This window comes from Ips typographus, linkage group LG1, assembly GCF_016097725.1.
Source record: "Ips typographus isolate SLU linkage group LG1, UJ_Ityp_2.0, whole genome shotgun sequence".
Taxonomy (NCBI): Eukaryota; Metazoa; Arthropoda; class Insecta; order Coleoptera; family Curculionidae; genus Ips; species Ips typographus.
This window is the reverse complement of record NC_138422.1, coordinates 8,610,521-8,636,640: the sequence shown is the minus strand read 5'-3', so window position 1 is coordinate 8,636,640 and position 26,120 is coordinate 8,610,521. Positions and strand designations below refer to the sequence as shown.

General features: G+C 32.0%; 1 protein-coding gene across 4 annotated transcripts in view; it reads right to left on the bottom strand.

Annotated features, from left to right (window-relative positions):
• Positions 1 to 26,120, bottom strand: part of wge (BAH domain and coiled-coil containing protein winged eye) — a 213,517-nt gene that overhangs the window by 56,733 nt on the left and 130,664 nt on the right. For all 4 annotated transcript variants that reach the window (XM_081995953.1, XM_081995951.1, XM_081995950.1 and 1 more), the window contains exons 2-3: positions 15,846 to 15,979; positions 6,562 to 6,708 (exon numbers count right to left, since the gene is read on the bottom strand). In XM_081995953.1, coding sequence (XP_081852079.1) covers positions 6,562 to 6,708; positions 15,846 to 15,945 — 247 coding nt within the window. In that variant the 5' untranslated portion in view covers positions 15,946 to 15,979. The remainder of the gene's footprint in view (positions 1 to 6,561; positions 6,709 to 15,845; positions 15,980 to 26,120) is intronic.

The following is a 26,120-nucleotide window of genomic DNA, read 5'->3' as shown; positions in this document are numbered from 1 at the left end:
ATAAAGCAACAATTGTCCTACTAGCTATTTGGTTAAAATTGTTATTAGATATACGTCTATGCATTCCGTCTCACTCAACTCAGTATAAACAGAAGAGAGATTTTAGGTTGTACATTTCAACTCATCGAGTTGAGTACAGATGTTGCATAACAACTATCATGTCTGTCATCCAGTTGATATACTGGAATGAAGGTTTTGTTCTTGGTGATAATCCTATAGCGTCTCTGATGAGAGTTTATTGTTCTTTTTTCACTTTTATGTTTGGAATAGTAATAAATGATTAAATTATTAATTTAATAATTTTAAAAAATTAAAAAAACGGATTACAGATCCTCAATATTTTTTTAATGATGCCGAAAACAGTGTAAAACTAAAAGAAACCATAAAGTGGTATACATGATTGAATTCAGAATAAAAACAGCTTTAAGAATCTAACATAAAAACATCAGGACCGTATTTTAAAAAACTTGATGATGGTTCCGCAAAGACGAAACATCGGAATTGAAAACTGATGACGCCACTTGAAAGAACATTAAAAGTTGCTATAGAGAAGTGTCTTTAGTTTTGGTCTAAGTCCAATATTAAGGTCACAAAAAATTAAAACGTAAAATCAAAAAATCACTATTTTCAAAATATCTAAAAAACTAAACAAAATTGACGTTCTATAAAGGACATTTTATTAAGGCTATGATTACGCAACTTTCTTCCCATTTGACCAAATCTGTATCTCTAACCGTTTCCAAGATCTCCATAGTGGTCCTCCTTATCATGGACACACTGATACAATAAAACTGTCTAGTTTGATTATGTCATCATTCGAGCAATAACTCTCTATACTGATAAATACTAATGCTATTCCCAATTGCATGTATTCACTATATTTCAAACAACTGACATATTAACTTAACTGTAACACCAAATCAGACAATAATTGATAATATTTCTGATCTATTATTTTGCTTAAATTTGATACATACTATAATAAATATAAATCAGGATGTCACAGGTCTAACTGTAACATCTGACAGTCATATCAATTAAACGTCAACTTGGATAGACGGTAATAGCAATTACTGTTACCTTCAGAGTATGTGAAATTATACAAGAAATACTTGCGCAAGCTATTACGTCCCATATATCTTTCATCGTGCGTCAAAGAAGCTGACAAAAAGATCTCGAGAATATTTTTGCCAATAAAAACAAGTGTTTGCAGTCATTTATGTGTCGCGCCTAATCGCAACGGAAATCAAGGACGGTTCAGATCGGTAAACTTCACACCGGAAGTTTGCTCGCTCAGCGATTACTTCATCCAACGTCATCCTCAGATATTCCAAACTGTCCGCCTACATGGTCGTTTGCAAAAATCGTTTTTTTTTATGAGTAGCCAGTGCCGGAATCACATATTTTTCTTTTCAAAGAAACATGTTGAAAATACACATTTAATGTGTTTAGCAAACTTTCAGTGAGTGGGATATCATAATTTTATAAGGTAGGTAATCAAAGTCATAGAGCCGACTCTGGTTGAAAGCATTTACCATTTAGCAGCTCGTGAATATTTTAATGGTTTTTACGACAGGGGAGAAGCCCGAGTGAACAGGGGAATATTATTGATGTACAATGAAATTCCATTCAAAATCGTGATCGCCCGCATCTGCTAAATAATGATTACCGGATCCGCGCCCTAGAGCTCTCAAAAAGTCTCCAATTTAAAAAAGGTCAGCCGTCGCAAACTACAATAATTTACCATAGAAAATGTAATCTTCTAACCTTGAGACTGAAGTTTAAAACCGACCTGACCGATTTTGCGTGATAATCGGTCGTTAGGTAACTCTTTCCGCCGATTTCTCCGTATATTACTTTTAGCCTTTATTTTTAGTAATAATTACAAATTAGGAACCAAGTTACGTATATGATGTAATCAGTACTCTCGTAACATTTCAAATAAGTCAAAAAGGAGTGATGGATCTGTAAATACTTTCTTTTTTAAACATTATACGAGATAGAACTTTTACTCAGCATAATGTATATGGAAATATGAATATCACAAAAGGCAACAACGACACAATTCTGATTTCCACAACATTTTGTGGACAATATGGTATCGACTTCTCGCTTGTTCATGGACACGTGTAGCCAGGTTATTACTTTTATTTCTTTCAGGACCCTAGTTCTCGATACCAGGGAACGGAGTTGTCAAGAGTTGATAGAATGTGACAGAAACATCTGACAAAAGTGAGTTTCAGTCACATTCTACAAACCTTTCTCTTGATAATCTCCTTTCCTCATTTTAAGAATACGCACCCTAATGCTAGTACTATTTCTTTCTATTCAATTCATTTGACTAAACAATATTTCTTTTATACAATATTAAAGTTACTAAACTCGCGAGAAGGTTACAAACAATTTATTCCATTAATTCAAAATCCCAGAATGGAATTAAATTACTCGTTACCACAATCGGGACGGTGGATTTTCTGGTTCGTTATTAAAGCCTCCACATTTTAAACCGGAAAACAGATTTTAATGCAGTTTCTATACTGTTTTAAAGATAAGTTAATTGGTATATTGCTGATGCAAAAAACTTTGACTTTTATGTTCTAGAGTTTTTTTTGTTTCACATAAACCTAAGAATGAGTTGTTTAGATCGATCTTTGAAGATGTTTGAGGGAGTTTTCCAGTTAACATTTCTTCTCTAATTATTTATATTATTTTGAGTTTGCAACCTGTGAATCTGTATGAGTGATCAATAATGCTTTTATACTAGCTCATACATATTTATACCATAATGTTGGATATGCCACGTGATAAATGACATACATATGGACTAAATCTGAAAACGATCATTACTGTCTATTGTACTTCTTGTCTCTATGAAGTTTCTGTTTGTAACTATAACGCTTCAGTGTGACGTTTGGTCACATGACCATTCATCAAAATGTCTGACATCTTGTGACAAATTATCAAATAATGATGTCACATCCACTTTGCCACACTGTCACATATGAAGTTTTTGATCTGTCTTTATCGAGATCTATTCCTTACCTACAGATACTGTTGAATAGCATATAATGTTACACATTCAAAAATGCTTTATAATGACAAATATTCAATTACTGTCAAGCCTTGAATCAACTCTAACATTGTACTTTTTCTTTTATAAACTGATATTTTTTCAGACACTTATTGGAAAACCTCAAAAAAAAATTAGAATGACTGAAGAGATATTGGCCTAACCAATGAAAAACTTGACAGGTTACCGTTTTCGTCATCGCTTTGTTTTCAGTTCATATTTAGTACACTTCTTAAAGTTTCCTTTTTTTATATGTTTGAAAGTTATTTGCAATAGTATTAACAGGTTTTAACTTGACTTTTATCGGTGTTCAGCAATACAGGGCGATAACGGTTTTGTTTTAAAACTATTTAAAAAATAACTTTTTAAATGTTTTAATTGTCCTTTTCACTACTATGAAGCTGTTTTGCATAACCTGTAAATAGATTCCACATTACAATCTTACTGCTTCCATGATTGTCTTGAGTAAATATTTCGATAAGAGAAGAGTTATTTACTGATTTGCTAGCATCATTATTATCATCTCACTGTTTTCTTATATAGGAACTACTTTTATTACTGTTTGTTAAGTTTGAATTTTCTGGACTCTCAGCCGTAGCAAACAAAGATTTGGGTTATTGTGATAATTACATTGTTATTTTTTTTACCAAAATATACTACAATATGTATACAATTAAATTAAAAAGTTGGAACTAGTAAAAATCATATTTACATTAAGGAATACACAACTAAAAACTATTGATCACTCAATTTAAATTATTTTCAGAAACCAGAACGTGGAAAAAGATGATATGATAAGTTGGTGTGGCTCATAAGTAACGTTAATCTCTATTGTACTGAGCATCAGAATTACAAACACAAAAACACGTTATAACGGTTATGAAAAAACTAATAAACGTTATATTTTTCTTCAGATACTGTAGCTATAATAACTGATATTATGTTTGGTAATGTATGGTAGTCCTGATCCTGAAAATATGATTATTAAAAATCATCAACAATTGAAAATGACTTAGTCACATGCAACCCTAAAATCGAACAACCTGTAATTTTCTAGCCTTACGGCAATTTTTACCTAAATATCCTGCAGGCTATAACCAAAACCCAAAGTTCGAATTTATGATATATTTATTACATCCCCCAAATCAATTTGGTAGGGCACACGCAACTCCCAGGTGTTTCGTTGTTATTACCTACACAAAATGAAAGCAATAACCCTGTTACCCTGTATTTTTCCTCTCATACGCGGCCCTTAAAGGATATTACAGTGTTGCCAAGTTCAGAATACATAAAGTAGTTAAAATTGCTCATAATTCTCATAGGAAGCCGGCTATTAATTTTGTTGATATGACCCTGCGACTTCAATTTACAATATTGCAAAAGCAGATACTGTTAATTTTGATCTGACAGCATAGTTTAAATTAGAAAAATTGCTTGAAAACTGATTGTCAAAATTGAAATAGGTAAATCACTTGTCAAATTCATGACATGTTTTGATTATTTTAAGTGGAACACCCTGTAATTTATTTGCTCAACAAAAAAATCTTTTTTCTGATTTTAAATATATGTTTTTTTTTGAGTTTACGTTTGGTCGCATTTCAAACAATATACGGTTTTCATTTTTTTTCCTCTATATTCCTTATGCGCCAAACGTTGAATTTCATTGTTTTTTTATGAAAACAGACAGTTCCAGTGATAATAAACAGTCGTTTTGTCTTTTTCCGTCAATTTGATAACTTTTTAGATACATTTTTAATTATAATAATAATAATAAACAATCTTTATTTCATTACGAAATGGGCTATCGACCGAAATGGTCTTTCTGCCCTTGTTTGTGTACATTTGTTGGTTTAGGCTTACTTTAAGTTAACAATGACAGTTTTGCGCGTAATGTTAAAATCGTCAATTTAGTTTTCCGTCAAAACTTTTAAAATTTGTGAAATTCTGACAACTTTGGACAGTCTTAGCGTCAGACTTTTGACAGATGGAATGACAGATTTGGACATTTTTTTTTATTGTCAAACCAGGCGATTTTTCGCAGCGTTGCCAAACCGTGTGCACTCATTTCCTACAACCTGTCGCCGACCAGAATCGTCAGCAGCTGAAAACTAGCTAAAATGACTGCAAATAGTCTGGTAGTCAGTTTTCATGAAATTTTACTATTTTCTAACATCTGGACCATAAAAATTGAAATATTTTGACTTTGAATATTGACTAAATTAGCCCTAAATACTCCAGTAAGTCAAATCTTATAAAATGTTACAGTTTTTCAACACATTTTGGCCTTGCAAATTGACTAGAATTGACAAGGCAAGGAGCCTGCTAAATCAGTTTTTATTGTATCTAACAGTTTTTACCTTGCAAATTGACTGGCACGACTGAAAACAGTAAGTCAAGTAAATTTCCATGATATTTAACAATTTTTTGATCTTGAAAATGGACTAAAATGATTGCAAATAGTCCGGTACGTCAATTTGTATGATATGACAATTTTTCAAGATTTTGGTCTGAAAACGCCTTGAAAACGGTTCATTAAGCCAATTTTCATAAATTTTAACTGATTTTCAGCATTTTAGCAATAAAAATTGATGGTAAAATCAATATTCATGATGTAATTTGCTGTAAACTAAAAGAAAAAAAAGAAAATTTGCAGTAAAAACACAATTTTCTTTTGAAATTTGCGATCAAAATTACGTTACAAATTTTACGATCAGCTGTTCGGCTCTGTCGGTACGATGTTGCCAAATGGTCGACATAGGTCTAAACTTTCAAAAAACCGCGGCTTTTAAAAACCGAAATAATGTTTGGCAACCTAAACAAACCTAAGAGTCCGGTTAGTATCTGTTGCACAGTTTGTTGTTGTAAGCAAAGGAAAAGGGCGACAACTATGCTTTAACCTCATCGAAAGAACATTTAATGACATACATAAGATTAAATGTCAGTTATCCTCTGTGAATTATGCGACGTTGCCAGACGCTGTTTTTTTACGTTACATATTACTATTTAATTACGTTTTTATAAATATTAATTAATGGTAGGTACTGTAATGTTAATTTTGTACAACTCTAGTAAGCCTATATTTGGCAACATCGTACAGACAAATTGTCAACAAGTTTAGTAATTTAGTTCCTCTACTAAATTATAGTACATTTTTAGATTTTCATCGGACTTTTCTAAAGAAAATTATGGATTAATCGCAATTTTTATTTTTTCTTTGTATTGTAGAAGCAGTAATCTATGCCATTCCTGTAGACTCCTAATGTTCATAAGACCCCAATTTAGTTGAAAATAGTACGAAATTTCAATTTCCTCAACAAATTTGTTGGTGCGGTAACCAAAGAAAATAAAATTGTGTGACAACTTGGCAACAATGGCCTGTCCGCCAATACACATTTAGGCCGAGTCACGGTTACGTAAACAGAGACGATTTCATGCTCAACCTGCAGCATGATCGGATTAAAACGAAATTAATGCGCTGGGTTCTTTCTTACCTTTGTGAGCGGCATGAAAAGCATTCCCTGATGATTGCTGGATGTGGCCGGAAGCGAAACGTCCGATTGTGCTCGCGTGCGAGTAAAGCGCACTCCCGAACGTCGGACCTCCGGGAAAGAGAGAGTACACTCCATACTTGCTCAGTCCTGCAAAAAAGAGATGGGCTGATGAGGAACGAGTTTGTAAATAAATAATAATAGATTGCTCGGTTACATTTAAGTGGTATTGTTTCAAAAAGTTAATTTCCGGTTGGTTTACAGGGTATACACAGGCATTTCGACAGGAATATCACCAAGGCGTAACGTGCTTAAGATAATAGTGTGTAATATTGTATAAAGATGTAATCACAGACATTACTCATGAGGGTATAGTATTAGCAGTTAAGTTAAAAATTCGGAATTAAATTTTGAAGTACTCAGTAGTACTAATAAGTAGTACCACGGTAAGTTGATCATTCGATCAAACGAAAGCAGAGCTATCTGTCAGAATGGCTGTTTTGGTTTTTGTGTCTGAAATTACCGAATAAACACAACTACGTTGAAGAAACGTTATATTTCAACGCAACCTAATGTTGATTTCAGGAATTTCGACAACGTAAAAGTAAAGTAAAAAATGACGCTTAAATCAACGTTGAATACCTAGTAACTTGCAACAGCAACGTTGATTTTAACATATCCATATCTACTTAATGTTATTAGCCAATAACCACAACTACGTCGCAGAAACGTTATACTGAAACGTATCTTAACGTTGATATTTAGCAGTTTGGAAAACATCAAAGTTTAGTAAAAATATCGCTTGAATCAATTCTCAATCGCAACGTTGATTTGCAAATGTATGTTTCATGCCACTTTGAAAATGTTATGAATCGTTTGTAAAAGATAATTAGCTACGTTGTTGTGCATAACATGTTTTATTGTTACATTTCCGTTTAGAAGTAACATACAAATCAACGTTGATTTTCAGTTTAAACGTGTTCAAAAAACGGTAAATGTGTAAGTTTTTGAGAAACAAGTGATATAAACGTGTGTTAATTAGGTAACTTTTAAAGTAAAATTTCTATAGTTTCTTCTATAATGTATTCTTGCTGCAGTAAAGATTAACAGATTTTTTCAGATTATACTTGATGACCCCTTTATTACATTATCTTCTAAATTTCACGCTCATGAATAATCTTTTTAGTTCCTATTCTAACCTCGATTAATCCGCATTAACATATCCTCTGTTCTACTTATTTAAAAAATCTTTTATTCATTGGCTTTTGAACTAGGAGTTAAATTTATCCCTTCCTGTTTAGAAGTAGGGTAAAATCACTTTTGATCGACAGACCCTTTTACACACTATGGGGAAGTACTTGCATCCTGCTTGAGTAAATCTCAAGTTAAGCTTTATATTGCTTTTTTGTGTAACTCAGTTTATGCTAGTTGATATGCTTGGTTGTGTATCCTCTGATCCTCTGTACTCAACCCCATGAGTTAGAATGTACACGGTTATTCACAGTAAATTACTTTTCTCTTATTATTACTCGTAGTGAAAGATTTGTGTACGATAGTTTTGTATAGTTACCTACGTATTTTTTGTGTAACATCCTGTCTATTATTATTCCTCCGAAAAGATCATTCTTTTCTGACCTAAAATATACAAAAAGAAGTCATGTTTATCCTAAACCGTTATAGAGATTATTAACCTCCTAAATCCAAAATATTAAATGGTTAGCACTGCCAAAGTAAGTAATGGCAATATTCTGTTTGATAACAGAAATGTTATTAATTCAGTCATCAAAATGTTTTATACAAACCAAAATCTTATTTTGAAAATGTTGTTATTCTTCAGTTAATAACTCAATAACGGTTGGAGATAAATTATATTTTTGAAAAAGAAAGTGAGTTTTATAGGGATGTTGCATTTAAAAAAATGTTTCCTTTGGTAGTTTCACTAACTAAGTAATAAAAGAAAAAACTAAACTAAGAAAACTTTCTCTTCATATAACAACAACTAAGAAAAACTGCATAATTTAAATTTATAGTTAATAACCCCTTACAAATGACGTACAAATAACTGCTCCAATTCATAATACTGGTGTGGTATTTGTTATAAGTGATTTGTATTACCAATTAACATATTTGTACTACTTTAGGTCTATTAGATGTTGACACTAAGTAGATAATGTATAAAAAAACATCACATAATTCAATAAAAATAATTTTCTGCAAGCCATATTTAATAACAAAATATCATATTTAGCGTCAAAAATAATTCCTGTCAGACGAATAAAATCCAATCAGCTTCTGCCAATTTATCCATTAGCAAAACGATTTCGCTGCTGCACCGACAGATTTGTGGTTTTGAACTTTCAAACATAAATCAACAAAATTTCGATCCATTTCACAGAACGTATTTGTACTGTTTTTGATTATTCAAAAATTTGTACATATTGCAGTTACACTTAAATAATGAAGAATATTAATATTTTGGGCCTTGCGTTTGCACTGATGAAATCAGTAAACAGCAAACAAAATTTGTTGATAAAAAGTATTATTACGGGAAGGTAATTGTTTTATAATGATATAGTGAGAGTGTAAGTGGTGCAGGTCAACCGCATAATTAACTATTTTTTGCAAGGTGTTTTTAGTAAATAGAAAAATAATATGTATGATAATTACAGCAACGACATTGGCTTCTTCGGTATTTGATCCAAACATAAATAAGATGAAAGAATGACGACTACACACAGGGTGTCCCTGAAAAAAAACCACCACAAAAACTTGTTATCACATAACCACTACCTGCATCATTCTGTGCACGGTTGGGCGTCTGACCTATTTCTACTTCACCGGGCAAAGAATTGCCTTATCTACGATCTGGCGCACTAAACTAAGCACTTGACCGATCGTCTACATCGTATTAAACTTAATTAAACATGAATATTTCCAAGAAACCGACTTAACAACTGCAAATCAGTTTTAATTACGATTTACGACGGTACGTTGTTATTAAATCCTGTCAAAAACTGGACAATAACACATGCGATAATGTGTAGAACATGCTAGGAAACTTGTTAGGTCGCTACTTATACCTCTAATTCACCGGCAGTTTATTATCCGTACATGTAATTGTACGGAATTTACTTTGTATTGGGATACTTATTGGTTAAATTTTATCAATAAGCTACCAGTAACACCGGTATTTCACATCTATCACTTTTTGTTCTCATCTGCGGTTTGAGAGATACAGCCTTCAGTAGGTCATACTCTGCACGTTTTATAAGATAAAACGTAGAACACTCAATTTTTTTTTTACTTTTCATATCTTTAATAAAACTATAAGAGATAATAAAAAATTAGACTGTATTTACGTAACAATATAAAAAAAAAGTAAAGAACAAATATTAAAGACAGTAGTTAGTATTGAACAAATAAGTCATCAGTGTAGTACAGAAGGTCTGAGATGCCATGTAAATATTTCTCTGGTATTTCCAGATAGTATATAGCAATGCCAGATAGTTTTCTGGCAATTGTCAAATAGTTCCTGGCAATGCCAGTTAGTTTCTGGCACTGGCAATTAGTTTGTAGCATTTGCCAGATAGTTTCTAACAATACCGGCAATTGTAAAATAGTGTCTGGCAATGACAGTTAGTTTCTGGCAGTTGTCAGTTTCTAGTAATAGCAGATAGTTTCTTGCACTGGCAATTAGTTTCTGGTATTCTTCAGATTGTTTCTAGCAATGTTAGATAGTTTCTAACAATACCAGATAGTTTCTGGCAATTGCCAGATAGTTTATAGCAATGTCAGATATTTTCTAACAATACCAGATAGTTTCTGGCAATTGTCAAATAGTTTCTAGCAATACCAGATAGTTTCTAAAAATTGTCAAACAGTTTCTGGCAATTCCAAATAAATTCTGGCATTGCTAAAAACATTTTTTACAACATAACTACTCTTTGTACCTGGTGATCAGCTAAGACAGGACGCCGGCCAGTTGTATTTAGAAAGTAAAAATGATTTGCAAAACAGGTTTGAAACAAAAATTGTAATTAAACAAAATAAAAACAAATAAATACTGAAAATTTAGAAGTTCAAGAAGACAATTTATAAGAAAGTAAGATAGAAACATGCAAACCGTTTTTACTCTATCTTATTAGCCTTCCAAATATTGAAAATGCCAATGTTTACTAGTAAATACCTTAAAAACGACAATATTTAGAAACAAACTCATCAGGAACAAAAATTTAGACTTTCAACTAGCAGAATTTAAAAATACTATGACTTACTTAGCTTCGGTATACTCACAAAAAATATAACCTAGAAACTCAATAAAAACCTTACTCTGTGGATATTATCTGGCAATTTTCAGAAACACTGACATCGTCAAGAATTATCTGGCATGGTTAGGCACTATCTGGCAATGTTAGAGAAAAATTTACATGGCTCCTTGTAGGTACTGAGAGAAAATTAAAACCAACATTATATTAAAAAAAAAAATATAAACACACAATATAACATTTTATCTGTCAGTCTAGTCTAGTCTAGATCATTTTTCTCCTAATTTACCCTCTAATTTTCATAATGAAATATCGATTTTGTTGTCTTTGCGGAAAAATTCTTAAAAAAATGATCAAAAATTACAACTTTGCATAACACGAACTATATTCATATCACTTTCACAAATTTCTGATGAAAAAACTAACATTTTCGTAAATATTTTTTTCAAATTTTCTATAATTCTCAAATCCAAAAACCTGGTAAAAATTAAAATTTTGTATAATATTTGCGGTTACACGCACTCTATACAACCGAAAGAAGCTTCTTATGTCGTAAGAACAGGTAGTTTCAGAATTTTTTCTTAAAAAAAGTGCAACATTTTTACTTTCAGCAAAAGCTTTACATTGGTCGAAAACGACAACTTTATATAACAAAATTTGCGTTAATAACCCTTTAAAAATTGGTTAAACCAATTTCCGACAAAAACAAACCAAAACTTCCTTGTTTATTAATTTTTTGGCAAATTTTCAAAATCAAAAAACATGATAAAAAATAAAAACATAATATACTCTACTCTACTCTCTATATATACATGTTCTTCTTAATAACCTCTAGACACGTCCTATGACAAAAAAACAGCAAAATTAGGAAGACCTTTTCAAAACATTTACAAACTTTCAAGGTAATCAAAGGGCTTTTATTGCACTAATCAATTCCTTGAGTCACCATATTACTTAAACTTGTTTTATAAAAATTTGTCGGAAAATTGGTGAAAAAAAAATGGTTCAAAAAATGGTCCGGTGTTAAAAATGCTCAATTTCCATGGGAAAGGTTAAATAGAAACTAATAAGCAACGGATCTACTTTTCTCGAATTATCAATTATTGATCTTGTCTAATATCATTCAAATAAAATCGCAAAACAAATAAAATAATCTGAATAATTTCAATCCGTAAGTTGTAATCCAGTCATTAATGCCCATTTAATCGATATCTAATTAGGCGGTGTAAATGCAGGTATTTGAACTGCACTACAAAGTCGCCTATCTTTTGAAAGTGCATTAACTGAAAATTCATTTTCATTCAGAAACCAGTCGTTCAGACTATATGAAGTACCTCCCTACACAACTAAGAGGACGCTCTACTAGTTTGCACCATATGGTTAACTGAAAGACAAATATTTGGTTACTTAACACATCGTCACTGGAGCCCGCTGCCGCAGAGATAAAAGTAGGAACCTGTATATATTATGAAAAGTGTTCCTTTTTGGGTCACCACACTACGAGAAAGAGAAACCATTGTCAGTCTAAATAATATGGTCTAACCAAAAATCCGTGATAACTTGATTAGACTCTGTAAGCGTGTGAGTTGGTTACGAAATTACACTTTAGAGAAAAGACGAAATGAAGGCACCCGCATCGCAACTTAATGAAGACTTTAACAGCCTGTTATGTACGTTATTGGACAGTTACAAGCTTGTGGTTGTTACAGTAAATGAATAGTCTAAACATCACCAAAATATTGAATGAAGAATGCGTGTGTGATGTGGTGTTAATTGTAATACCAAATAACAATGCATCAAAAAGCAATATCGGAAATTATAACGAAAGTAAATTAGCATAAACTAACCAAACGAAAGTAAATATGACCGTTGACATCAACCGACGAAAGCCAGACTGACAAGTAAAACAACAAGACTGAAAAGGGTATTCAAGAAAAGGATTTTGTTTGGGTACATATGCCGAAACAATTTGGAGCATCAGCTGTGTGGGTGTTCGAGAACTAATTTTGTCGAAGGGCTTCATTTGTATTTGTTTTGGGTTGCAGCTCCGAGTTAGATAAATTGAAATTGCCAGGAAGTGGAATGGGCGTTACAGAACATCATTAAGTAAAGAAAACCCACTATTTCTATTTTTCTTTTTGTTATATTATTTTAAGTTGCTCGTTTGTTTATTCTTTGATTTATTCTAAATTTAGCTGTAACTTTATTAGAAAGGAGACATGGTGGGCCTCCGAAAACCGCATTAATCAATCGTGGAAAAAGTAGACATTTTTCAAGTCGACTGTCTTCTAACATGCTTATTTTACATGGAACACCCAGTATATTACCATATTTTTCGAATTTATGTTTAAATATAAAGGTGTCATTTATAAAGTCATACACGTAATCTAAATCGTTTCTGAGATATTTAATATTTTGTTTCTCTTCTTGCTAGTTTGGGTTAAATTTATTGCATTTGCAATTAATTTTATATATCACGTTTCTTGTAGATTCATTTTCATTGTAAGGTTTTGTTTTAGTTAAGTGTGATCTTAATGTGTTTTGAGTTCTAAATATTGTTCTGATCTGATCTGTTATATTCTTTAGCTATTTGTTTGATTTTATTAGATATACCTGGAAGGGAAGGTATAAAAAGGTTTGTAAAAGGTAAAATTTGGTTTTAATTTTCAGGTGGATGTTCTAAATCTAAAACATTTATTAATAAATGTTTCAGGATAGTCAATTTCTTTTAGAACATCTTTAATGAACATTTTCTCTTTATCAAATTGTTCATTATTGCAAATAATTTTGTCTCTATCAAATAAACTTTTTTCAATACCTTTTTTTACTATTATTGGCTCATTGGATTTGTAGTTTAAATATCTATTTGTGTGGGTTGGTTTTCTGTATACTTTTATTACTTTTGTTTCAAATTTGTTTATGTCTTTTTTATTAGAATGTCTAAGAATGCAAGTTCGCATTTTGTTCAGTTTTTGTTTCAGTTTCTCAATATTTTATGTCAAAACTGACATTTGTAGACCAAACGAGTTATTTACGTATAGAAGGCAGAAAGTAAAGAATTACGGTCCGCGAACAAATTTGAGGCGCAACGTTGCGGGCGGTAAAGTGCCATCACAAATGACCGACAATATTATAGGGTAATACGTAATAGTTATTTACGTATCAAGGACTGAAAGAAATATATTACTCCCGCTGGTGAAGTTTGAAATTCGGTGCAAAGCAAAATGTCTTTAGTCGTTCAAAGATAAAAATATTTTACAGTTTACGTACAAATTAGTAAATATTTGGCCATTGGCAATATCCACACAACATTTTGAATAACGCTGGGGTGTAGGTAATCTGAATCTTTTACAACGTAATTCCAAAAGATGCAAAATAGGTGTAAAAAAGATTGATATTGGAAAATACACTTGTTCATCATAATAGATTAACCGTTTAGTCAACAATAAGCATGCTAACAACTTTTGTTGTATTGTGTTATGTTGGTTGCGTCAATCTATAAATCCTCGTATAAATCCATATTGATCGGTGTACTTATTGGAGAACCACCCTGTATAGTTTATATTCTTTAAGCGATGATAGATAGAAAAACGATTGTCTACATTTTAGCTTCACTAATAAACTATATGTACTTTTTTGGCAAAAAAAAATGTTAAGAATTAGTACTTGGACAAAAAAATACAATTGAAAAACCTTAAGAAAACATAAATTATTTCATAAAAAATACCTACTATAACATTTTTCTGGATGGTTAAAAAAATTCAGTTGAAGAGAAAAAGGAGTATGTACAATTTTTTATTCCATCTTCTTAGTTGACTAAAATAATAAGTCTACAAAGTACAACCAAATAATTTAATGAGAAGGAAAGTTTGAATAGGCTATAAAAATTAATGACATGTAAAACAGATGATATGACAACACATTAATGTTCCTAAAATTGAACACTTTAATTAAAAAAATAAAAAAAGATTTGTAAGTAAAAAATAATAGAACAAATACATACAAACGACCGTGTAACTAGGATTATGAAAGACTAAATAAACTGCGTGTCACATCAAACGAAACGAGAAACGAGATTAGCTTAGGAACTTTTTGAGTGTTGTAATTTCAAAACAGGTAGACAGATTTAAAACCATTTTTCATCTGATTTATTGACCTTATTTAAACGTAAATACGTTAATTCTTTTCCTTTGATCCTATAACTTACCCCAGTGTTATATGTGCTTGCCTTGTCACAATCCAAGTTTTTGATTAAAAAAAGCCGCTTAAAAGATGATAAGCAAAAATGTGTTCTGAATTAAAGTTTAAACTAAATTTAGGATACATTTTTTACCTAGGGAAGGTAAATTCAATGAATATAAATTATATACTTAATTATCTTTGAATTATGATATTTCAATCCTTCATCAATGTTGAAGTGAAGTTTTAGTTTTATGACAAATAATTTTATAGATAAAATTAGTGGAAAGTTGTCTTCTTCTCGACTTCTTTCAGTTACATTTAACCCTAAAGGCAATTGGATATAATGACTTTAAAAATATATAGAACTTGGCTTTAAGAATGAGTTTCATCAAAATGACAAAGCTGGAAAAATTAGGCACGGTTTCAAAAAGCCGGTCGATAAATATCGCTTAGGGGTTAAAACCCGTGTCAAATTGCTCAAAAAAACTTGAGTACTATTAATATACAGGGTGTGTCAATAGTAATAAGTTGTCGAATAAACTCGTAAAAGTTACAGATTGTTGATTTAACTTGTTGCTCATTTTATAGTGTATTATAATGCGAGTTCTTAATAACCTTAATGATTTCCAAGATTAGGTTACTACTAGAGGCAGACTTGGAAATTCCCAGCACCTTTTTTTTAATGAGAATCTAATATTATATCTTATTTCAAAATTAAGATCAAACAATAAACTAAATCGTTTACTATTGAAGAAAACAAGTTTCTATTAAAATGACAGGTCGTTAGCGGAAAAGATTTATAACAATTATTACTGTTAATAATAAGCAAAGTCAACTCACCGTCAGTAGAAAAACTGGTTGCCGAAGGTGCTGGTGCCGGGGCCAGGGGCCAAAGCCCCCTCTGAGGGGGCCCCCCCGGCCCAGCAGGGCTGCCCAGCATGGTGGATGGCCAGCCCGGCCCGTAAAGAGGAAATCTGAAAAAAATGTCATACGTGAATAAACGACACTTTTTGTATGAGATTTTAGTGTAACTTGCATCCACTCTAAATACACATTTACAAAGAAAAAGTTTTAAGAAAATAAAAGGAGTAAACACATTTTGCAGATATATTTTTGTTTTCTCAGAACCTTATAAGGTATTATGTAGTTTATAATCTGTGTAAATATTAACTTACGGGCTGATTGCCATAATGCTAGTTCCTTAGCATGTTCTATTAAAATTTGTAAATGTATGGCCGCAATGCTTTAAATTCTTACTGATGACACCTCGTAACCACAAATTAAACAGTAAAAAACCAAATCTTAGGTAAATTAATGAATCTGATTTAATTAGCTTGAGTCCGCTTGAACTAACACTTTTTCTAAAAAAACCTAATAATCAAATCAATATAATATCATTATTATGACGTTTTTCTACACTCAAACTTTTAATGAAGGGTTCAGGGTGGCTAACCTTGTTCTGCTTAAAATTTAGAGAGACTATTTAGAACTTCCGAGACATATACTTGGCATGTTCCCAAATAAAGAAAAATATGTTTTTTATGAGTAAACACAGGCAGGTCATAAGCATATTCTAGTCATGTACTAGTTAGGCCCAGTACTTTCAGTTCAGAATAACTTTATTCTAAGGATAATATCTATGGAAACTTTGAAATCAGACGCTGCTATAGATCAATTCCGTCATTTCTATAGAAATTATCCTAAGAATAAATTTATTCGGAGGTGAAAGTACCGGCCTTTAGAATACTCTTGACATACAGTGAAGTTTATCTCTGAACATACGATGAAAAAATGTAATGTTATTTTCCTATGTTCAGTGTCAAAAAGCAGGGTAACAAGTAACTTACTATCAAACGTAAGCTACTTAAAATTTGATAAGTCTGCTATAGTTTGTTCTGTAATTACATTTTTGTTTATTTTAATGTTCACTAAAGTAGAAAAGAGTAAAGTTGATTACTCTATAGTCTATACAAAAGCGACCACAGCTTCAGAGCAAAATTAGTTTGCAGCAAAATATTCAGAAGTGCTTATCCCTGCCATGGAAAACTTATAATATTGTTAAAATATTTCAGAAGGTTGTGTGGTAAATTGCCACAAAAAGAAACTTAGAAAGTAAAGCGTTTTTACAACTGAAGAAACGAAGCTAGATGCTTATAACCCATCTTTGAAAGAACTTTCAGTTCAATTTTCAGTTCAAGAAACTCTACAAGAGTTCTATTTAATCAATAAATGATTAATATGATAAAATTAGAAACGGTGGATAAAGCTGCTCATTCTACAAAGAGTCATTACAGATTTCTTTAACCGAATGACAGATGAATAGGATTTGGAATCATAGCTTGGCCACCCAGGTTCACTGATCTGTCCCCAACTGATTTCTATTTTCCGGGTTATCTGAAGACAAAAGTTTACAGCAATATTCCAATCCAAAATACACGAAATAGCAAACAGTCTGCACGTGATGAATTGAATCTCATAGGTTGTCTAGCGTTTTGAGACGAAAGTTCCTTCCTTCCTTCCTGAATCCCGTATCTAACTAGAGAAATATGGCTTCTGATCTTCTGCACCCTTTATGGGACAATTTGCCCGGGGTTTTCTTTCTGCCTAGGATTTGGCTGACACTAGACCATCCCCAAGCAGACCCCAAGGTGCTTCGGTACACAAATCAATTGGTTGTATGGTTTCTGAGCTTTGCTTCCTCCTTGGTACGGTGCTGAGTGTTAGAAAGACAAAACAACAAAAGAGAACAACACAACTACTGGCTGAGAGTAAAATGGGTCTAGGAACCTTATCTACAAACAATATAGGAAAGGCATTTAAGATCAGTTGTCTACAATCATACTATCTTAATCCCTAGATCTCTATAACAATCAAATCAGTTTAAGTACAAACGTGTTTTTTTTAATTAAAACTATTAGTTTATTATTATTATTTTGTGCCATTATTATCATTCTTATTCAAATGGATATTTCATAAAAAATTATGTATTTATTTAGTCGGTTGATTAATATGTTTGTTGGGCTCATATAACCCCAAATACACTCTGCAGGTCTCTATAAAGGTCAAAGACTCCATCATATTTGATAGAGCATTGGAAAAATATGTGATTCAAGTCCTCGATTGCTCCGCATTCACAAAATGGGGAATCTGTCACCCCAATTCTAAATTGATGTTCCTTTTTTTATTTTATTTTTTGAACCAAGGCACTCGGTTTAAGGCATTCTTCTTTCCCACATAATGTATCCCTTTTATTGTAAGGCAAGATATGTCTTATGTCCAAATCTAGTTGCAAACGTACATTGAGGTTTCACACTACATTTGCAAATTGATCCACTTTTTCATTCCCGTTTATTTTGGAATCTCAAATCCTGCATCTCTTGCTTAAAAGTCTTTTTGTTTTTAAAGTAATATGATCATGTTAAGGGTTTATGGTATTGTCATCCACTTTTTGTATGGCAATCTTGGAGTTGGTGAGAATTAAGGCCTTCTTGATATTCTTATATGAGATATGTTTCCATCCTCCCAATCATTCCTGATAATATTGTATCCCTTAATGTAAATGTTTTTTATTATTTCTCATCCATCTTTCATTTAGTGCTATTATTTGTGGGTTGTACTCCCAAACGAGAGAAAGAAGTGCAAGTTTATTTACTTACTAGGCTCCGAATATTCCATTGCAAAATTTTGAAGTCTTTGTGTTCAGTCATTTTTGAATTTTTGTCTCATGATTTCCTGATTTCTCTTCTTTGATTACATCTATACATTATTTACTATTTAGTTAGAATTCGCTATCTGATCCCATTTGATCATCCTGTATTTCCTGGCTGTTTATAATAATTGGCATTAATGTTTTGACAATAAGCTGAATTGTGTTATTAGGCATTTCCTCTTTTGTAGAGAACATTCTGTTTTGTTGTCGATGATCTGCACTATTTGGCAAAGTCTGTTGGGTTAAGGGTGTAATATATGTTGTTTGTCTTGTTGTATTAATGGGTTCTACCTGAGTTCTTGGGTTTAGAAGTGCTGTTGGATATTTCTCAGATCGGACTGAAACAGAAGATAAAGAAGAAGAAGAGTAGAGGGTTTTCTTAACTTTGTGAATCTGATTATAGTAGCATCGATGGAAAAGCCATTCACTGGATTCTAGATACTTTTTTATTTACAGCAATGACCGAATTAAAAATAAATGTTTAAGATCTTAAGACATGACCACAACACACTAACTGTCATGTTTACTTACAAACTATTTTCAACCAAAAATTACAGAAAATACGATAAGAACTGAACAAAATCTGTGTAGCTTATTGGGTTATTTAGTCTACAGTCTCAAGGTCGTCTATTAAACTCAACACTTATTATTCATCAATTCATTAATGAGCCTTGAACCTTGAACTGTGAGCTCTATTAGTTCCCCCCAGTCGCGACTATAATCAAAAGGCAGTCGAAGCAACATAAATTATGCAACAAAACTAAAAATAACCACTGAACCTGTAACACCCAAGTTGGGAAAAAGCCAAAATAAAAACGGCGCTGCAATCAACGAAAGAGAAATAATCTCACGTTCAACTCTTTAAGAAAATATATGTTTCGCATAACACCACGTTCACGTCTGCCATTCATACTTTCCGTCTCGCTCTGCCCCACGCTGGGGCCTCACGAAGACCCGCCTTGAGGCAGTCGCTGCCAACTGTTATGATTGTTATGAATAAAATTGTTTGTCGTGCATAAACGACTCGACGCTATTTTCGACAAGTGTTTTTGTTGATTACGCTTTTGCTATAGTTTCTATTTTTGCTCGTTCTAGTTTATTTACTTAAACTTACAACGGATTTTTTCTACTCCTACATGGATATTGGTTCATTCCTTAACAGTTTAGAGAACGGATATAGAATCCTAGACTTTCCACAACTGTGCGATATGAAATAGACCAATCATAGGCAATTTTCAGCGTGCGATATGAAATAGACCAATTACAGCTAATCTTGAACGTAAGAAAAATAATTCTTTTAATTGTGACATTTTGGCTTATGTTTTGAGGCAATGAAAAAGTCGTTCAAGTTTCAGCTAGTGTTCAATTAAAAAATTAATACTACTACTTACTGAAATTTGGTAAGTAATTCCAATTAGTCGTAGAAAAAATAGCCTGAAAAAAAGACTCTAAAAAATTTTCGTCCTCGTGCGATAGGGACATCTTATTCACCCTTGTTGTACAATATACTATTAAACCAATAATGTTCGTATTCACGTTAGTGTCGGATGAATTTTGTGAACATATCGACAATCTAAAAAAGTTATATTAGGGATACACAATAATTACAGAAGATTGGACGATTTTCGTTGCTCTAAGATGTGTTTTTTACTCACTTATTAGCATTTTAACTCTCTGTGACTTTTGGCTTACTACAGCACTGAGAGATTTTCTTTCTAACCTTTACTGCAACGTTTGGTCATTTTTTTTCTTAATGTTTTCAAATTATTTCAAAAAATAAAAAGAGCAATATTAAAAGAGCAGTAAGGGACAGTGGGTGTGCAGTCCCCAGTTCAAATTGTTCTGATACTTAAATTGCTTTTTCTACTTTCATGCAAAATTTGATACTTTTGAGTGCAGAAAGTTAGACTTAGTGAGGAAAAAAGTATTTTCTCTTCTTCTACAGGGATATCAGTTAATTCCTTAACAGCATGAAAACAAAAAAAATAAATAAAATAGCCTGTGAATGTTATGCATTTATCATAGTTGATTATCTTTTCCCAGACAATTCATTCATCCTGGCAAATTTTAAAAGCATTCTATTCAACCTTCATTCTACGAAACTTCTGAGTATATTAGATGTAACAACAAACTGATTCTGTCACCTGCATCCATGTCAACCGAAGTACACACGAGGACCAAGTGCAAAACGTAAAGTTTGAGTATTTATTTCAAAAATATAATGCAAAATGCACTCCCTGGACTCATCAGATGAATAACTTCCTAAATTGGTCATATCAACCGCTCAAAGTTTGGATTTATTATATCAAAGTCAACAGCAGTCTACAAAAAGGAATATTTATTATGTATTTTTAAATAGGTGTATTGAAAACTTACTTATTTACGTGAACATATTAGGGGATTCCACCGGTCAAAAACCATATAAATGTAAATAATGTGACAAAATGTTTTTCAACTGAATTTGGTTTAAGATTTTATATCAAAACACACCGGTGAAGAAGTATTTTAAATGTAAATGTATTAGAAAACGTTTTGTGCCAAAGTCATCTTTAAATAGCCATACTAAGATTCATACTGGTGAAAAGCCTTTCAAATGTAAATATTGTGACAAATGTTTTACGCCTTGATATAGTTAAAGTTTAAGATTCTGTACGTAGTTGATAAGTTTCTTTTTGTTCCATATTAAGCCATATAATTATTTTTTTTTAATAAAGAATTAGAAATTTTTATTGAGATGCGTGTAATATAAAACTGCTCTTAAAAAATGTTCCTTACACTTTATACTTGTAGAATGTATCTTTTTTGCACTCGACTGCGTGGCCAAACTTGCAGTCTGGGCTTGTCCAACTGGGCCTAAAAGTATTGCTTTCTGCACTTGTTAGAAAAACAACTATTTTGAATTATGTGAAAATGCTTCATTCAGCTAGAAACACATGTTTGCGACCACAAAAAAAACGTGTAAATATTTTAAGATATCGAAGTGCAGTCAAATTATTCTGGAAGCTGCTGTAGGTCCTTTTCAGATAGTGTTTCCCAAACAGTGGTAGCGAAACAATAACGTTTTTCTAGAATTTCAAGAGTGAATATTTGACCTGGCAACAGTGAATATGTATGACAGCATATTTATCGGATATTCTTGGTTTTTTAAATAGACTAAATCTACATTATTTTGAAGCGAGAGAAAAATTAGAATCTACCATACAAACTCAAAAAACTTTCGAAAAAATCAAACAAACTTTGCCACAAGCTGACTGTGACTGTGACAAATTGTGAGCATTTCCAGAATTTTCTTTCATAAATGTTTTGTGCCCCAAATAATGCATACACCTAGATCAGAAATTCATTTCTCGTTGACCTGTCTTGCAGAAAATGTCTTTGACAAAAATTCAGGTTTTTCGAAAAATCTTTTAAACATTTGGTTTTGGTTTTAACAACTGGTTTTTTCTGCATATAGGTTCTGTTCAAATGAAAACAAGTTTAAAGTTAAAAATTTCAAATATCATATACTTTACTTATACAAATTATTATAAAGGAAAAATTACTGTTCAATTGTTTTCATTCATATCTCACGTTTTTTTTCAGAATTCACGTTACAGTTCATAATTGAAGATCAGAAATTCTGTTCTTCAAAGATAGTTATTGGATCTACCACTAAATACACTTTTGTTAATCTGCTGACAGCAATAATAGAGGAGAGTTAACTAAAATCTCCATCTCACTTCTGGTGGTGTTATTTATCTTAAATAACTGTTATTTCAAAATAGTAGATAATTTATTGCTTGATCTGAGGAGAATAATAAGGGATAATCAGAAAAGAACGGTTTTCCTATTTAGTTTGATCAATGTTCATTTTGTTTGGTTTAGTCAAGCACAATAAATAATGATAAGTATGTTTCCTGCTTCAGTAAGAATTTTGCTCTATTTTTTCTATGATTTAATAGTGAGTGAAAAGAGAACATAGAAAAATAAATGTTTTATGTTTTTACTCCTAATTGCTAATTTTAAATCAATAATTTGATTTTTAATTATGTATTACATGCAACTCATATTTGCAAAAATTGTTTATATTTTAATATGGATGTCGCTGTTAGTTAAAATTGTCAAACACGTGTCAATATTAAAATTGGATGGTTTGAAGAGTTCTAGAAGCTTTTGACACACTAATCCTAGGGATATCTGGCGTTTATAATGGATTATTGAAATGTTTGGATGTTTTTTCTGTATTTATTCAGTTTTTTGCAATTGTTTCGTATCTGCAAGCGCTTTGTGAGCTATCGGTAAATAATTAGAGAAAACTTATCCAATTTGGGTTTGTTTTATTGTAAATGTGAATTGGAAAATGCTGCATTTGATTACTATCAAACTAAGCCAAAATTGGCACGTTAATTATACTATTTTTACAAATTACCTAAAAAATATAACAAATACGAAAATAACGAAACAAACCAAACATTTTCATTTGAATCAGGAAAATGGGTTTTGTGAAAGTAACACGAGCAAACCATCAAAAATTTGGGAAAGGTAAAAAAACACAAAATAATTTTTAAATTTTTGTTTGTTGACTACAAAGCCAATTTTTCTACTAAGCTTGAAATTTTGTTTGATTTGTATGAAGGCGTAGAAGGGCCACAAACATTTTTTTTTTAAATTCCGACTTCAAACTCGGAATTTAGTTAAATTTCGATTAAATTCCGACTTCGAACTCGAAAAGCTCTTCAAACCAAATAAGACAAAAATTTGTTAACTTTGGCTACATTGCAAACACAACAGAAATTAGTCGGAATTGTCAGTTTGGTTACATTACAAACACTCTTCGAACCAAAATTGTAGAATTTGTTAGTTTGATAACATTCCAAGGACACTTTTGAACCAAATTACCAAATTTTGTCAGTTAGGCAACATTGCAAACAGTCTTCGATCTAAATTAGGAGAGTTTGTTAATTTGGCAACATTGCAAGCAAACACACTTCAAATAAATTAGTTGAACTTGTCAGTTTGGACAGATTGGAAACACTCAAACCAAAATTGTAGAATTTGTCAGTTTGATAACATTGCATATACTCTTCAAACCAAATTAGTAAAATTAGTCAGTTTGGCAACATTGCAAACACTCTTTGATCTTAATTAGTAGAATTTGTTAATTTGTCAACATTGCAAAAACATTCTTCGAACCAAAATAGTAGAATTTGTCAGTTTGACAACATTGCAACTAAATTCCGAGTTTGAAGTCGCAATTTAACTAATTTCCGAGTTCGAAGTCGGCATTTAGTTAATTTCCGAGTTTGAAGTCGAAATTTAAGAAAAATAAAGTCTGTGGCCCTTCTACGATTTCGTAGATTTGTGATATATGAACCATTTCTTACAGAAGTGCGATTTTTAAACCAATCTTGAAAACATTGAAGAGTTACAGGAACACTTCTGATTAGGATATTGTTAAGCATTAATTAATAGACGTATTTCCTGTATTGATTCACGTGTTCATAAGAACAATGAGGAAATGCATAAGAAGAAATTATTGGTAGACAGTAATTCACTTGAGTTCTTGTTTCTAAATATTTGTTTTGTCCTGTTCCATTGTTGTTAAACCACTTATATTAATGAAATGTTATGGTTTTTGATAAAACTGGATATTTACTTGAATGGTCAATGTTGCATGCTGCTACTAGTTATACATCTTTCTATTTGCGTGTGGGATTTAATAAAAACCTGAACCCAAACTGAATGGCGTTTGACAATGTGAGGAAAAACTAGAAAAAACCGTGGTTCATTAATTTTTATCATACTTTTTATGGTCTTCACCATGCAATTATCATTCAAATTACCTCGCCGAGGTATATAATTCTCGAAATTAGCGTCATTATAACTGTTTTATAATTTATAATTCCAAATGGCGGCTCATGAATATGAATGCTAGAAAGTTTCAGACTTTTACCACTGAACTGTATTGGCAAATAACGTCGGCACCATTTAAAAACCGAAATTAAACTAAAACACCAAAAATATTCACATGGATATCATAGGCAAATAAATCTTGCTTAAATTTTACAGCTGTAGAGCGCTCAAGCTACATATCCTGCAATCCAATGATAGATTGGACCTTAACTGTAGTAATGTTTACCTTGTTCAAAGCGGCTAAACGTCAACGATAAGGAAATGATAGAGTGTAACAAATATTGGAATCCCGGCTATCAATCTTTGTTATCACCCGCCTTTTTGTTGTACTTGGGTATAATCTATATGGTACGTCACTGCTTGCAGATCACTGTTAAATTGGGAGATGGGTCAAATCTAAAATAAGTTGATGAACCTGGAAGGTTTAAAAAGGTTCTAAAACCATTGTTCCAAATTCTCCAACACTTTCAATGCCCGACTTGGAGACTTTCCTTTCCTCTCCTGTGCAACTATACGGTTTGTCCTAAAACTAGTGTCTGCAAACTAACTTTATATGTTTGGATATGTCTTAAGTTTGATTGGAGGCATTCACGAAAAATGTGGAATGATTCAGTCGATTTTAAGCCGTCACATCGATTCTCAACTGAAGCAAGACTAACTGTGGACAACCGGTATATACAGCTTAAAGCAGACGGATCGATTCGGTTTTGTAGGAAGGTTATATCGCACTTTAAAAGCAGGAGGTAGATATGCCGTCGGAGACGCCAACTAGGTATAGCCACGCGTTCGTAAATTCAGAATCGGAAATATCTAGTAAAGCTATATATTTAGCCTTATGGTCATCTTCATTGAGTAAAAAGAACCATCAGGAGGTAACCATTAACCCCTTTGTTTATTTAGCGACGGACGTCGCCATATTGGTCAACCACTTTTGGGTGCGCACTCATCTACCACGCAGTTGAAATAGAGATGGCAGCATAAAAAAACTTATTTAAGTACGACCTCAGCTATTTACGCATAGTTTTCCGTTACGTAATGAACCTCTTTACGCACAGTTGTAAAAAAAACGCACAGCTGTAAAAAAACCGCACAAGTTCTAAGATGGGCCACAATTGTAAAAAAAGCGCACAGTTTTAAAATTGGCCACAAACTATCGCTCTAATGCTGGGAAAATTGATTTTACTTACATTTCTTCCTTTATCAAAGTATATTAGATGGAGATCATCGCGTAATGCATTGTTCATACAGTTTTAAGTAACTACCACTTCGTCTAGAATATTATCTGCAGTAAACACATCAAGTAATATTACTGAAAGTTTTCCCTTTCTTCTTATTAACTGTAATGTCACCATAAATAATTATTTTAAGAACAACACTAATAATTATTTAAGTAACATGATTTGTGAATGTTTTAAATAGGTTATTATTTCTTTTTTTAGTGGCATAATACCTATGATTAGTACAAATATGATGTCAATACGTTGAAAATATACTTTTTTAATGAAAAGTTACTC